The sequence below is a fragment of the Coregonus lavaretus genome (genome assembly GCF_964263955.1).
Source record: "Coregonus lavaretus genome assembly, chromosome: 2".
NCBI lineage: Eukaryota > Metazoa > Chordata > Actinopteri > Salmoniformes > Salmonidae > Coregonus > Coregonus lavaretus.
In genome coordinates this window covers 8,129,071-8,143,498 of record NC_139989.1, presented here as the reverse complement: position 1 = coordinate 8,143,498, position 14,428 = coordinate 8,129,071, and the positions used below count along the sequence as shown (strand labels likewise).

General features: G+C 43.3%; 1 protein-coding gene across 1 annotated transcript in view; it reads left to right on the top strand.

Moving 5' to 3' along the window:
* The window catches only part of LOC311100967 (rho GTPase-activating protein 28-like), a gene marked incomplete at its 3' end in the record, with an annotated part of 52,898 nt that overhangs the window by 16,609 nt on the left and 21,861 nt on the right, over positions 1 to 14,428 (top strand). Inside the window, exons 2-3 of the mRNA XM_084141972.1 lie at positions 13,771 to 13,973; positions 14,102 to 14,322. Coding sequence (XP_083998098.1) covers positions 13,771 to 13,973; positions 14,102 to 14,322 — 424 coding nt within the window. The remainder of the gene's footprint in view (positions 1 to 13,770; positions 13,974 to 14,101; positions 14,323 to 14,428) is intronic.

Genomic DNA, 14,428 nt, shown 5'->3' with positions numbered 1-14,428 from the left:
TTCTAAAATGGATTAAATAAATAAAAATCCTCATATATATATATATATATATATATATATATATATATATATACACACACACAATACCCCCTAATGACAGCAAAAAACAGGTTTTGAGACTTTTGCTAATTTATTAAAAATAAAAAACAGAAATACCTTATTTAAATAAGTATTAAGACCCTTTGCTATGAGATTTGAAATTGAGCTCAGGTCCATCCTGTTTCCATTGATCATCCTTGAGATGTTTCTACAACTTGATTGGAGTCCACCTGTGGTAAATTCAATAGATTGGACATGCTTTGGAAAGGCACACACCTGTCTATGTAAGGTCCCACAGTTGACAGTGAATGTCAGAGCAAAAACCAAGCCATGAGGTCGAAGGAATTGTCCGTAGAGCTCCGAGACAGGATTGTGTCGAGGCACAGATCTGGGGAAGGGTACCAAAGAATGTCTGCAGCATTGAAGGTCCCCAAGAACACAGTGGCCTGCATCATTCTTAAATGGAAGGAGTTTGGAACTACCAATACTAGAGCTGGCCACCCGGCCAAACTGCGCAATCGGGGGAGAAGGGCCTTGGTCAGGAAGGTGACCAAGAACCCGATGGTCACTCTGACAGAGCTCTAGAGTTCCTCTGTGGAGATGGGAAACCTTCCAGAAGGACAACCATCTCTGCAGCACTCCACCAATCAGGCCTTTAATGGTAGAGTGGCCAGCCGGAAGCCGAGCCAAGGGCTCCCGAGTGGCGCAGCGGTCTAAGGCACTGCATCTCAGTGCTTGAGGCATCACTACAGACCCCCTGGTTCGATTCCAGACTGTATCACAACCGGCCGTGATTGGGAGTCCCATAGGGCGGCGAAGCCACTCCTCAGTAAATGACTAAAATGTAAATGTAAAAGGCACGACAGCCCGCTAGGAGTTTACCAAAAGGCACCTAAAGGACTCTCAGACCATGAGCAACAAGATTCTCTGGTCTGATGAAAACAAAATTGAACTTTTTGTCCTGAATGCAAAGCGTCACGTCTGGAAGAAACCTTGCACCATTCCTACGGTGAAGCATGGTGGTGGCAGCATCATGCTGTGTGGATGTCTTTCAGCAGCAGCGACTGGGAAACTAGTCCGGATTGAGGGAAAGATGAACGGAGCAAAGTACAGCGAGATCCTTGATGAAAACCTGCTCCAGAGCACTCAGGACCTCAGACTGGGGCGAAGGTTAACCTTCCAACAGGACAACAACCCTAAGCACACAGCCAAGAGAATGCAGGAGTGGCTTCGGGGCAAGTCTCTGAATGTCCTTGAGTAGCCCAGCCAGAGCCCGGACTTGACCCCGATCGAACATCTCTGGAGAGACCTGAAAATAGTTGTGCAGCGACACTCCCCATCCAACCTGACAGAGCTTGAGAGGATCTGCAGAGAAGAATGGGAGAAACTCCCCAAATACAGGTGTGCCAAGCTTGTAGTGTCATACCCAAGAAGATGTGAGGCTGTAATTGCTGCCAAAGGTGCTTCAACAAAGTACTGAGTAAAGGGTCTGAATACTTATGTAAATGTGATATTTCAGTTTTTTTGGCAAAAATTATGGGGTATTGTGTGTACACTGATGAGGAAAAGAAACACTTTAATCGATTTTAGAATAAGGCTGTAACGTAACAAAATGTGGAAAAAGTAAAGGAGTCTGAATATTTTCCGAATGCACTGTATAAGCACAGGCAAAATCCTAGAGGAAAACCTGGTTCAGTCTGCTTTCCATCAGACACTTGGTGACATTCACCTTTCAGCTGGATAATAACCTAAAACACAAGAACAAATATACACTGGAGGTGCGTACCAAGACGACGTTTGAATGTTCTTGAGTGGCCTAGTTACAGTTCTGATTTAAATTGGCTTAAATCTATGGCAAGACTTAAAAATGTATGTCTAGCAATGATCAACAACCAACGGGATATTGTGTGTAGAAGGGTGAGGAAAAAAAATCGATTTAATACATTTTGAATTCAGGCTGTAACGAAACAAAATGTGAGATATGTCATGGGTATGAATAGTTTCTGAAGGCACTCTATATTTAACCTGTTGGCTAGATTATGTAAATTGAGTTAGATTAAAATGTTACCACATTTTCTAAACTCTCTAAAGTCTGTTTTGTTCTACTGAATGCACTTGGTTAGGTTTAAAGAGCTCCTGGAGCCTAACTTGATAGAAACGAATTTACTCTATGGTCCACAGCCTCTGCCCACAAGAGAAATGTCTGTGGCTTGAAACTGGGAAGTTAAGTTTGACTTCTCAACCCATTAACAACGTCACATTTTCATTAGGGAAATAATCTCCTATTGTTGACCTAAGGTTGTTTTTTTAGTTCGTTTTTTTTAGTCAATCGTTCATTGTGTTATGGGCACATTTATGTGGTTTCCCAAAGACTTCCCTTTTTAATTTTCATTCACCGTTTGTTTTGTCAACAGGGCAGGAGTTTACAGTCCAATAACACTAAATCTCTAGTCTAGATAGATATGTTTTCTTGAGCGGTATTAGCTAACACTTTGACCATTTGGTAATGATGAAACATACCAGGCTCCGGCTATCTTTACAGGCCAAACAGTATGTATCTGCTGCTGCAGTCAAGTTCCCCCTGAAACATGAACAAGACTAGTCTGTTTCTCATAATGGACCTCAATTCCATGAACAATAACACACACAAAATTCACCGCTTTCCGTTCCAGTTAACTTAATTCAGCTTGTGATGTTACAGGCTGTGTTTGTAATGTAACTAGTGGCTTTGAAAATGGAGGGTAAGGTCATTTGATTAGCCACAAGCATTCCCCACCCACCTGAGGCTCTCTCCTTTTCAGCCATCTATTTCTTGTTTTGCGGGGGCGCAAAATCCACTTGTCACTTAAATCTCGCTGGGTTGATTGCTTTCATTTTACTCTTTCCCACTCTTGTTTGTGCCAGTCGTTTTTTCCCGTTAACGTAACTATCGCGGAACCGTTTGTAATGACCTGTCAATCACGCTCTGGTAATGGCTGAAATGGGCTCAATGGAATACATTGGCTTTCCGTTGCATCTATAAGAACCCTAAAGCCTCGATCACACCGACAGGGTTGTTGCATTTTGGTACACCAGAAGTAAATTCATTTCCAATGGAACGCTGCGTTTGCCTTGCAGCATTGCATTGCAGAGGCAGTTGCAGTGCGTTCTGTGTGGTGCACACGTTGGATTTATGCGTAGACGGCTTGACAGAAATGGTAGAAGAAGGTGAATGTTGAACCTTTGGTTCCACACATATCCAGATGATGCTGCGTACTATTTTGCGCAAAAACACTATCGGTGTGCGCAAGGTGTAACGCTTCATCTGGGATTTAACGCACCGCCTCGACAGTTACATCACAAAACAAGAGAAGAAAGATACAGTAACTTTATTTTGATGGGTGTCCATTTTTTGTGCAATTAAAATAAGTAATGATTTAATACAGTTGAAATGTTTACAACTTATATGTGATGTAATGAAAGCAACAACCGAAAATGAACACTCAGATTATAGTGATATTATGTCTGATCTTGCAAACAGTGTAAAGTATGTATATAAAGGTGTAATTTAGTGTTTTGATTTTAAATCGCATGATTATCATTCTCTTGACACACTTGTTGAATTATGGAAGAGAATGTGACAACAACAGTAAATAATAATTAATGAGGCGATCTAGGTAGGCCTAGAGACAGAGCAAGTATTTGGTGGTTGCAGCCCTTTTCCACCGCTTTATATTAATTTATTCATGAATGCAAATACACCCAGTGTATATATGCAAATTAGGCACATATAATTTCAAAAATACCTGATATACTAAGAAAATGTATATATGAGTGCATATATATGTGGTCCTCTGTAGCTCAGCTGGTAGAGCACGGCGCTTGTAACGCCAAGGTAGTGGGTTCGAGCCCCGGGACCACCCATACACAAAAAAGTCGCTTTGGATAAAAGCGTCTGCTAAATGGCATATTATATTATATTATATTATATTATATTATATTATAAGAAAAAAATACATTTTACAATAAATTGAATACCTGAATTCCCACCAAAATGCCTGAACTCCGTTCATTATTTGTCCGTGCCAGTACAATGTTTTATGTGCTACAATTTAGTCTGTCTGATTTGATTTTTAGAGTATTTTTGTCCATTGTCCAACTTTTCTATTTATTAGAATTGTTGGTAACACTTGACACCTAGCGTCATAACACGTTATGACACGGTCATAACCATGTCATAACAGCTGACATAACTTGTCATAACCTGTTATAATATGGCCATAACACTGTCATGACACATATTTAGACCTGTTGTGACATATATTGCATTATTTTATGGCTGGTTATGACACCTACATAATTGTCAAAACCTACAAAACCTACCACACAAGGCAAAACATACCATTACACCATAGCCTACGTTTCAACAGTATTTTTATGTTATATAAACATTATTTTTATTGACCATATTAAATTATTATTGTAATTGCGCACACATTGATGTCAGACATGCACCAACCCAATGCTCTGTTGCTGATGAATGCAGGAGCAGATTTCAGGAGCAGGACAAGACACCCTCTTAGACTGATGACTGACATAAGGGCATGTACATGATAGGCCTATCTGGCTTATATGATAATAATGGTCATAATGCTTCATGACAGTGTCATAAAGTGTATTTTATACAAGTTATTTAAAATATGATGAAAAAAACATGACTGTAAAGAATTCATTACAACAAGAATTTAAGAAACAAACTTTCAAACGAAAGGAAACTTCTTGGCAGGGAAAAAACTAATTTGAATAAATGTTGGTTGTGACACTCTTATGTAGGTGTCATAACTAGATATAAAATAACGCAATATATGTCACAACATGTGTAAATATATTGGTTATGACCATGTTGTAACAGGTTATGTCAGCTGTTATGACATATTATGACATGGTTATGACACTGGGTGTCAAGTAAAGTGTTACCAAATTGTTTTTTAAACCTTTTAACAATTTCAATGACCATTGCTACTTTGATGAAGAAGCAAGTGCGTCCATTTTACAGTATTGTTAACGGGCATTTTAAATTTAAACAACAAACTTGACAGTGACGTAGCGCTTATCAACAATAGAGATGGTGTTTGGGGAGGAGGATGTGAATTCATCCCGCAATACATGAGAATATTTGGCTGTGCATGTCCCAACACGAGTTCTGGACAGAAGTGGACAACACAAGATTATTAATTTCCATTAAGAAGGGCCATAGAGTAGACATTAGTCATGGGCAGCCACTGCTCGCTTATGTCATGACCAGCATTTGAGCACTGACCAGGTCCTGAGTCCATGATCCATTATCTAACTAATGACCCTTAGAGACCAAAACATCCCCCTATAACTTATGAAACATTACTGATGTGACTGGTTATCTTCCGCTCCTCACTCACACATACAAACCCCCACCCACCCGCCCACACACACCACTCAAGCAACCTATACATTCCCAATCAAGCGTATTAATCAGTGAGAGGCAGCCATTACAGCCTTGTTCCTATTGATCTGTTGTTTGAGGATGTAGCCTGCTGTTGTGCTGTTATTGCCCCTGCTTTTAAACCAGCCCTTTACTGAAGAGGAGTGCTCTATGTGCTGACACAGCCCCTCTTTAGTGTATCTCGCTTTTTTTAAGGCCATAATGACCATAATGTCCACAGGCAGATCTGTGGGATCTGAGAGAGGTTCGAGAGGGTCTGCAGACTAAATAGATTGACTCCTGGCCTGCGGCGCTAGACTAGCTGTGTGTCCGGCAGGATGGGAATTGGCCTTAAGGCTCTTGCTCTTCACTAGCCAGTAACAAGGGCCTCTTGTGTGTGTCTGCTGCTGAGGTGGGGGGGAGATGAGTCATCTAGCCCCACTCTGATGACCAGGTGTGTTGGAAATGGACAGTCCCTGTGTCTTTTTTATGTCACTGAAGGGACTGTTCAAGAAATAGACTGAGGTAAGGCCTTTAACTGGTTGAGTAAATTATTGATAGTGGTTGTTGTTGGTTGGGTTTAAGCTTTATCCTACAAAACTGGTAGATGTAGGATAAACTGAGTTGTGAGCTTTGGGCCATATGCACCAGACTTCCAAGTTTTATTTTTGGAAAGCCAGATGTTTTAGCCCCTAGCAGCCAGCGGACTAATTAAGGAAAAGGAGGCTTTTAGGTTCGACCTCCACACTGATTAAGATCAGCATGTGTTGATGTTATTTGCACAGCTTTAAAGTTAGGAGGGAGAAAATAATCGTAGTTTACATTTTAGATGCATGTCCTAAGGTCAGCAATTTGGCAATCACTCGCTTTTGATTTCATCGATCTCAAAAGTGTATGGACAATTTAATCAATAAGAGAGATGGAAAAAGGTTTTAGCCAATTAACTTAGGAAGAAGAGAGAGGGAGACGCCAAAGTGGCTCTGGCAGATTTTGATGGCACACTTCCGATACTTCACCTTTCAGCAGTGGGGCAAGGACATAGGCTATACAAGAGAGCAGTGTTGTTGGTCTGAAATGATTAAAGCTGCAGTGAGTGAGGCAAAACACATGTAAATGGTTTTTTGGGGGTATTGTTGTTGGATTGCGGACTTGGCTCTTTGGCCCTGGTGTTGACATTCTTGGAGGAATTAGGTGATGATTGGGCTCCCGAGTGGCGCAGCGGTCTAAGGCACTGCATCTCAATTTTTGGGGGTATTGTTGTTGGATTGCGGACTTGGCGCTTTGGCCCTGGTGTTGACGTTCTTGGAGGAATTAGGTGATGATTGGGCTCCCGAGTGGCGCAGCGGTCTAAGGCACTGCATCTCAGTGCTAGAGGCGTCACTACAGACCTTGGTTCGATTCCAGACTGTATCACAATCCGGCCATGATTGGGAATCCCATAGGGCGGCGCATAATTGGCCCAGCGTCATCTTGGTTTGGCCGGGGTATGCCGTCATTGTAAATAGGAATTTGTTCTTAACTGACTTGCCTAGTAAAATAACATTACAGACCTCCATGCCCACTCTCTTTCTCTCTGCTCTCTCTACTCTGCTTTCTCTCCATCAAGCCCAGATCAGCTCCACATGTTTCCAGTTTAGTCTCTCCATCACCGTTGACCTACATACGATGTTGGGGGCCCGTACTCCAATCCCATTTCCTGGAGCTGAAATTTCTGCTTTGGTCGTTAAGGAAATATGAAATATTTATATTTTCTCTCTGATTTGAATTACTTTGGAGCGCCAGCATTTCTGAACCACATTTCTCTACAGAAACTGATCCCAAATGGGTGTTTTTCAAAACATTTTGAAGATAATTAAATGAAATTATTGTTTAGAGCAGAGCTTTTTGCAAGTTATTCACTTATGAAAAGACATCTGAGTGTAACAATGTTCATGTAATTGAAGTTTTTGGTATTCCAGGAATTTCTCATTTAAGTGTGCTCTGCATTTGCAGTATGAGTAGTCGAACTGGGTAAACTAATTAGTGTGTTTACAAGGATGATCTTATGAATAAATTACAATAGTATTGTGAGTGCTATTCCTAATTAGACTCATTATAGGTTAGGTTTGCCCTTAAATGTACCACAACTGCCATTCTCTCTCTCTCTCTCTCTCTCTCTCTCTCTCTCTCTCTCTCTCTCTCTCTCTCTCTCTCTCTCTCTCTCTCTCTCTCTCTCTCTCTCTCTCTCTCTCTCTCTCTCTCTCTCTCTCTCTCTCTCTCTCTCTCTCTCTCTCTCTCTCTCTCTTGGATCTGTCAAAAAGAGAGGGAGAGATGTAAACACGGAGGGAGATGGTGGGCATGTAATGACCTTTAAAGAGGGAGTTGAGCCTTGGCAAAGATGAAAGCAGAGAAGTGGTATGGTAACCAGTGAATGTGTCAAGAGGGAGCAGGAAAAGGAGAAGGGGAGGGGTGAAAAAGAGGAGGAGGTAGATTAGAAAGAGACTGGTGGAGGGAGGGAAGGAGGAGGAGGGGAGAAAACTGGACACTGGAAACGTGTGCCTCCCGCAGAGTAGGAGTGTGATTGCTGGAGGGAGAGAAAGAGAGGGGGAGAGAGAGGTATGTGGGAGCAGAGATGAGCTTGGGTTCCACAGAGACTCTCAGTCCATAGGAGGATATTCTGAGATTGAGTTGTCTCTTTCTCTGACTGGCTTCAAACAGCTTTGTTTATATACTACAGGCAGGCACCTCTCTCTCTCAGATCACTAGAGTTAATTCGCTCTTCTCTTTTCTCCAGCTGGATGAAGAACTGAAAGGTAATCTGCCTTTTCCTCCTCTGAAATACACTCCTTGCGTGTGTGTGTTCTCACGTATTAATTCTCGTGAAGTGGAACATTAACAAATGGACAGTCTATGTATTGATAAGAGGTGTGGATGGTTACTTATTGTATTTACTAAGATATTTCCATTGAACATTCGGTACTTTGGTTTAAAACCAGTGGTCTTAGAATATGACTTCTTATTTTGGTATATGTATGAATGTTGGATTTTATGAGGGGCAGAGATATTTAAGAGCAATTTTTTTATTTATTATATCTTACCAAGAAGCACACCTGAAGACTTAGGGATTGTACTAAATTCAATGTCTCTGAATTGACAGTAGTGGAACTGTAGCCACATGATGGACAATAAAGCTTTTTGAATTGAGTTATAGTTCTGTAGGTTTCCTAAGCTGTAGTATGATGACTGTATGTATCAACTGTAGTATGGCATCCGTACTAGTGACCTATAGGAAGCTGAAGTGACAGTAGAGTAGCCTACAACAGTCATTTAGCAGACACTCTTATCCAGAGCAATTAGGGTTAAGTGCCTTGCTCAAGGTCACATCGACAGATTTCACCTAGTCAGCTCGGGGATTTGAACCAGCAACCTTTAGTTTACTGACCAAATCTCTTAACCGCTAGGCTACCACCCAGCCCACCCAGTCACCGTCTCCCTACAGTACACTACTAGCACCTGAGTTAGGAATATCTCTGTCCGAAACTCTTACTCATGAACTTGAATTTCTTTACATAACCTCCTGAACATGACCTGAGGGGAAATGGCTGCCAAGAACTAAGTGTGTTGTTGTCATGCAAACCTTTACTGTTCTCACACTTATCTATTTGACCTTATAAGGCTTCTTTAATTATGGGCTTTAACCAGATGTGTTTATTGATGTTTTGGAGACTGGAGATGAACCACTCTGTTGATCAACCAAGGTGATGTTGTAGTGTGTCTACTATTGACTTTAGATTTTCCCCTCAAGGAATAAGCGTTGAAAATGGAGTACTCAAATGATCATTCTGTTCTAGAAAAATAACCTGGGTCAATATTCACAAAGTGTCTCAAAGTGCTGATCTAAGATCAGTTTTATCTTGAAGCTCGTAAGATGTATGGAGTCAGAGGACCTTATCCTAGATCAGCACGGCTACTCTGAAACACAGTGTAAATACAGGTCCTGACCTTTATATTACCTTACTTGCCAGCATCATAGCAGGTGATCTAGCTAGATAACATTCCTTGTTGTTCACAGGCAGTGTAGGGTGAAGAGTTGTTGTGATGCCGTCCACAGATCTGGATCCTTCCTTCAGCCTGTATGGCTGTGCCTTATAAAGCCAGATTCTTATCAAGAATAGATCTGGTTTTGCAATGAGGTATTAAAAATGAACACTTGGTCACGCACACACACACACACACTAGTCCCAGTGATTGGGTTCTCATCAGGTGAAAGTGTGCACATGAGGTATAGCCTCTGAACCTGCTCATCAACAAGCACAGCATATTTCTGTGTGTCAATAGACCAGCCCTACACCTGAAACGCCCAATTAATTTTTATTTCATTCTGCTCACATGGAACCCTAGAAAAAGGGGTTGTGTGTGTTCATTAAAATGAGTATGATATCTGTGTCATTAGGCCTACAGTATATCGATAGTTATAGGCTCAAAGTGTTCTAGTTGCTTAGCTAATACTTTGCCTTGGTGTGCTCTATAACTACTCTTCCTGTAATGGAGAGTATGTGGACATCCCTTAAAATTGGTGGATTGGGCTATTTCAGCCACACCCGTTGCTGACAGGTGTATAAAATCGAGCACACAGCCATGCAATCTCCATAGACAAATATTGGTAGTAGAATGGTCTGTACTGAAGAGCTCAGTGACTTTCAAGATGGCACCATCGGATGCCACTTTTCCAACAAGTCAGTTCGTCAAATTTCTGCCTTGCTATAGATGCCCCGGTCAACTGTAAGTGCTGTTATTGTGAAGTGGAAAGTCAGTGGTAGGCCACACAAGCTCACAGAACGGGACTGCCGAGTGCTGTCCTTGGTTGCAACACTCACTACCGAGTTCCAAACTGCCTCTGGAAGCAACATCAGCACAATAACTGTTCGTCGGGAGCTTCATGAAATGGGTTTCCATGGCCGAGCAGCCGCACACAAGCCTAAGATCACCATACGCAATACCAAGCGTCGGCTGGAGTGGTGTAAAGCTTGCGGCCAATGGACTCTGGAGCAGTGGAAACGCGTTCTCTGGAGTGATGAATCACGCTTCACCATCTGGCAGTCCGACGGACGAATCTGGGTTTGGCGGATGCCAGGAGAACACTACCTGCCCGAATGCATAGTGCCAACTGTAAAGTTTAGTGGAGGAGGAATAATGATCTGGGGCTGTTTTTCATGGTTCTGGCTAGGCCCCTTAGTTCCAGTGAAGGGAAATCTTAACGCTGCAGCATACAATTACATTCTAGACGATTCTGTGCTTCCAACTTTGTGGCAACAGTTTGGGGAAGCCCCTTTCCTGTTTCAGCATGACAATGCCCCCGTGCACAAAGCGAGGTCCATACAGAAATGGTTTGTCGAGATCGGTGTGGAAGAACTTGACTGGCCTGCATAGAGCCCTGACCTCAACCCCATCGAACACCTTTGGGATGAATTGGAATGCCAAATGTGAGCCAGGCCTAATCGCCCAAGATCAGTGCCCGACCTCACTAATGATCTTGTGGCTGAATGGAAGCAAGTACCCGCAGCAATGTTCCAACATCTAGTGGAAAGCCTTCCCAGAAGAGTGGAGGCTGTTATAGCAGCTCTCTATTAATGCCCATGATTTTAGAATGAGATGTTCGACGAGCAGGTGTTCACATGCTTTTGGCCATTCTGTGAAATATCATCTGATAACATCAGGAGCGTGAAGTAGAGGGGCACCCAGGGGAACAAAAGCCCATTAAAAACATAGTTCCTTTCCGAAAGCTCCATCCGGACCCCCAGCATGCACCACTCTAATCAATAGCATCCCCCTAAGTGAGGCCAGGGCCAGCTTCCATTTTAATGAACTTGGGAAGGTTTCCATGCCGACTAGATAGTAGGAAACCCCTGAGACGCCTGGGGAAGACCCCTTTAACCTCCTCCTCGCCTCCTATTCATGTCCCTCCTCCAGCTGTGGAGGGGGAGATAAGGGTGTGTGTGCCTGCCTGTGTGTGTGTGTGACTGCCTGTCTGTGTGATACTGCCCTCATTACTCTTCCACAGTCCTTTCCCATCCCTATCATTCTTTGGACCAGGAACCCCCCATCCCAGCATTGTCCTGGCCCATCAGATCAGACCCCACCAGACAGGGGGCCAGCCATACAGGGTAATGGGGCCAACAGGCCACAACAAGGTGCTGCTCTCCTGACCACTCATAACTCTGCCTGTCTGAAATGAAAGGATCTGTGATGTCACCATGCCCCTCTGTAATTAGGGGTTGTAATGGGAACCAGACTGTGACTAGAAGCAGACAGACCTGTGGGAAAGATATGGCTCTCGGAGTGGGAATGGATTCCGTATGATCGTGTATGAGGTTGTTGATGTCAAGGAGTGATCACACTTGTGCACACACAGCCTACATGCTCATACATGTGGCATAGGCACCCTCATAGGCACCCTCATAGGCACCCTCATAGGCACCCTCATAGGCACCCTCATCAGCCTATAGGAGTTCCATCCGCAACTTACATTTCTCCTTATTTTGATATTCATTAAAGTTACTTGTGATTGACCATTCTGACAAATGTGCTTGTTAGTCTACGTCCCGCTTTGTTTGAAGTGCATCTTATGAAGGCTTCAACAAAGCATTCATACAGGCTTTATAAGCACTACATACATGGGTCACAAATCATCCATAACCGTATTTCATGCTCTAGAAAGATTCATTACATTTTACATTTACATTTTAGTCATTTAGCAGACGCTCTTATCCAGAGCGACTTACAGTTAGTGAATAATTTTTAAAAAATTATACTGGCCCCCCGTGGGAATCGAACCCACAACCCTGGCGTTGCAAACGACATGCTCTATCAACTGAGCTACATCCCTGCCGGCCATTCCCTCCCCTACCCTGGACAACGCTGGGCCAATTGTGCGCCGCCCATGAGTCTCCCGGTCGCGGCCGGCTGCGACAGAGCCTGGATTCGAACCAGGATCGCTAGTGGCACAGTCAGCACTGCGATGCAGTGCCTTAGACCACTGCGCCACTCAGGAGTCTAGATTCATAATTCAGATTCAGATTCATAATGTGGCATAACTGTGTGACATAATCATCCATTTATTTGTTCACATTTATTCATCCTTTATAGAGATAGTAGACTGTTTTTGCAGTTTCAGATTGTGTAATACCAGAGTTGGTTTAACTGTGAAAAACAGCTTGATTAAAAAAATATATATACTAGATTCACACTTTTTAAGCATCTTTCAAGAGGGAATTCTCCCTGATTCACTGTTAAGTACTCTATGTAGACCATCGGTCCCACTTTATTTGAAGTGCGTCTTATGTAGGCTTCATAAAGCATTCATATAGGCTTTATAACCACTAAATATACTGAACAAAAATATAAACACAACATGTAAAGTGTTGGTCCTTGTTTCATGAGCTGAAATAAAAGATCCCAGAAATGTTCCATCTCTAAAATGTTGTGCACAAATTTGTTGGTGTTAGTGAACATTTCTCCTTTGCCAAGATAATCCATCCACCTGGCTGGTGTGGCATAACAAGAAGCTGATTTAAACAGCATAATCATTACACAGGTGCACCTTGAATTTGTGTTTATTATGGATCCTCATTAACTGCTGCCAAGGCAGCAGCTACTCTTCCTGGGGTCCAGCAAAATTAAGGCAGTTATACAAGGCAGTGTTGGGGACAATAAAAGGCCACTCTAAAATGTGCAGTTTTGTCACACAACACAATGCCACAGATGTCTCAAGTTTTGAGGGAGCATCCAATTGGCATGCTGACTGCAGGAATATCCACCAGAGCTGTTGCCAGAAAATTAAATGTTAATTTCTCTACCAAAAGCCGCCTCCAACGTCATTTTAGAGAATTTGGCAGTACGTCCAATCGGCCTCACAACCGCAGACCACATGTAACCACGCCAGCCCAGGACCTACACATCCGGCTTCTTCACCTGCGGGATAATCTGAGACCAGCCACCCGGACAGCTGATTTAAACTGAGGAGTATTTCTGTCTGTAATAAAACCCTTTTGTGGGAAACTCATTCTGATTGGCAGGGCCTGGCTCCTTGGGTGGGCGGGCCCACCCATGGCTGCGCCCCTGCCCAGTCATGTGAAATCCATAGATTAGGGCCTCATGAATTTATTTCAATTGACTAATTTCCTTATATAAACTGTAACGCAGTAAAATCGTTGAAATTGTTGCATGTTGCATTTATATTTTTGTTCAGTATAAATGGTCACCAATACCAGCCTATTGACTAACTGACTTCCCCCTCCTTTCCTTCCCCACCCCAGGAAGGTGCAGTACCAGGGGATAGGCCTACTAGGCAGGATGAGTTCCAGGGGGGCCAGGCCCTCTTCTCCCCCCAGCTCGCTGGAGCGCCTGGCGTCGCGGGACTCCCAAGACTCCATGGAGGACTACTGGAGCGAAGTGAAGAACATCGAGGAGGATGGTGAACGGGGCCACGAGGACCTGCTGGAGAGGGGCAGTATGGATGGTCCGTACCAACCAGGGTCATATTGATTTGGGCATGCAACAGATAAACCATAGCGATGGTTACAAATGTAGATTCTGATAGATACTATGGATACTGATTTGTCTAAATTATTCTTCCTCCACTTACAGAGGCCGAACTTGAGGAGGCGTGGCTGCAGGAGGCGGGTCTGTCCACGTTTGTGTCGGGGGAGTTGGGGGAGGGGCCTGCGGAGGCGCTGCTCTCCACGCTGACGCGCTCACAGGCAGCCATGGTGAAGAAGCGTGTGGACAACTATACCCTGACCATGAGGAAGAGGAACAAGCAGCCGGCCAGACACGTCCAAGATGTCTTCTCCACGCCAGACACATTGGTGGGTGCTTTGGGTTATGGCAAGAGTGCTTTGGGATAAGCACTCAGCAATTGTGTTTATGGAGTTAGTCTGTATATTTCCGATTTGAAATCCTAACAGGAAACAT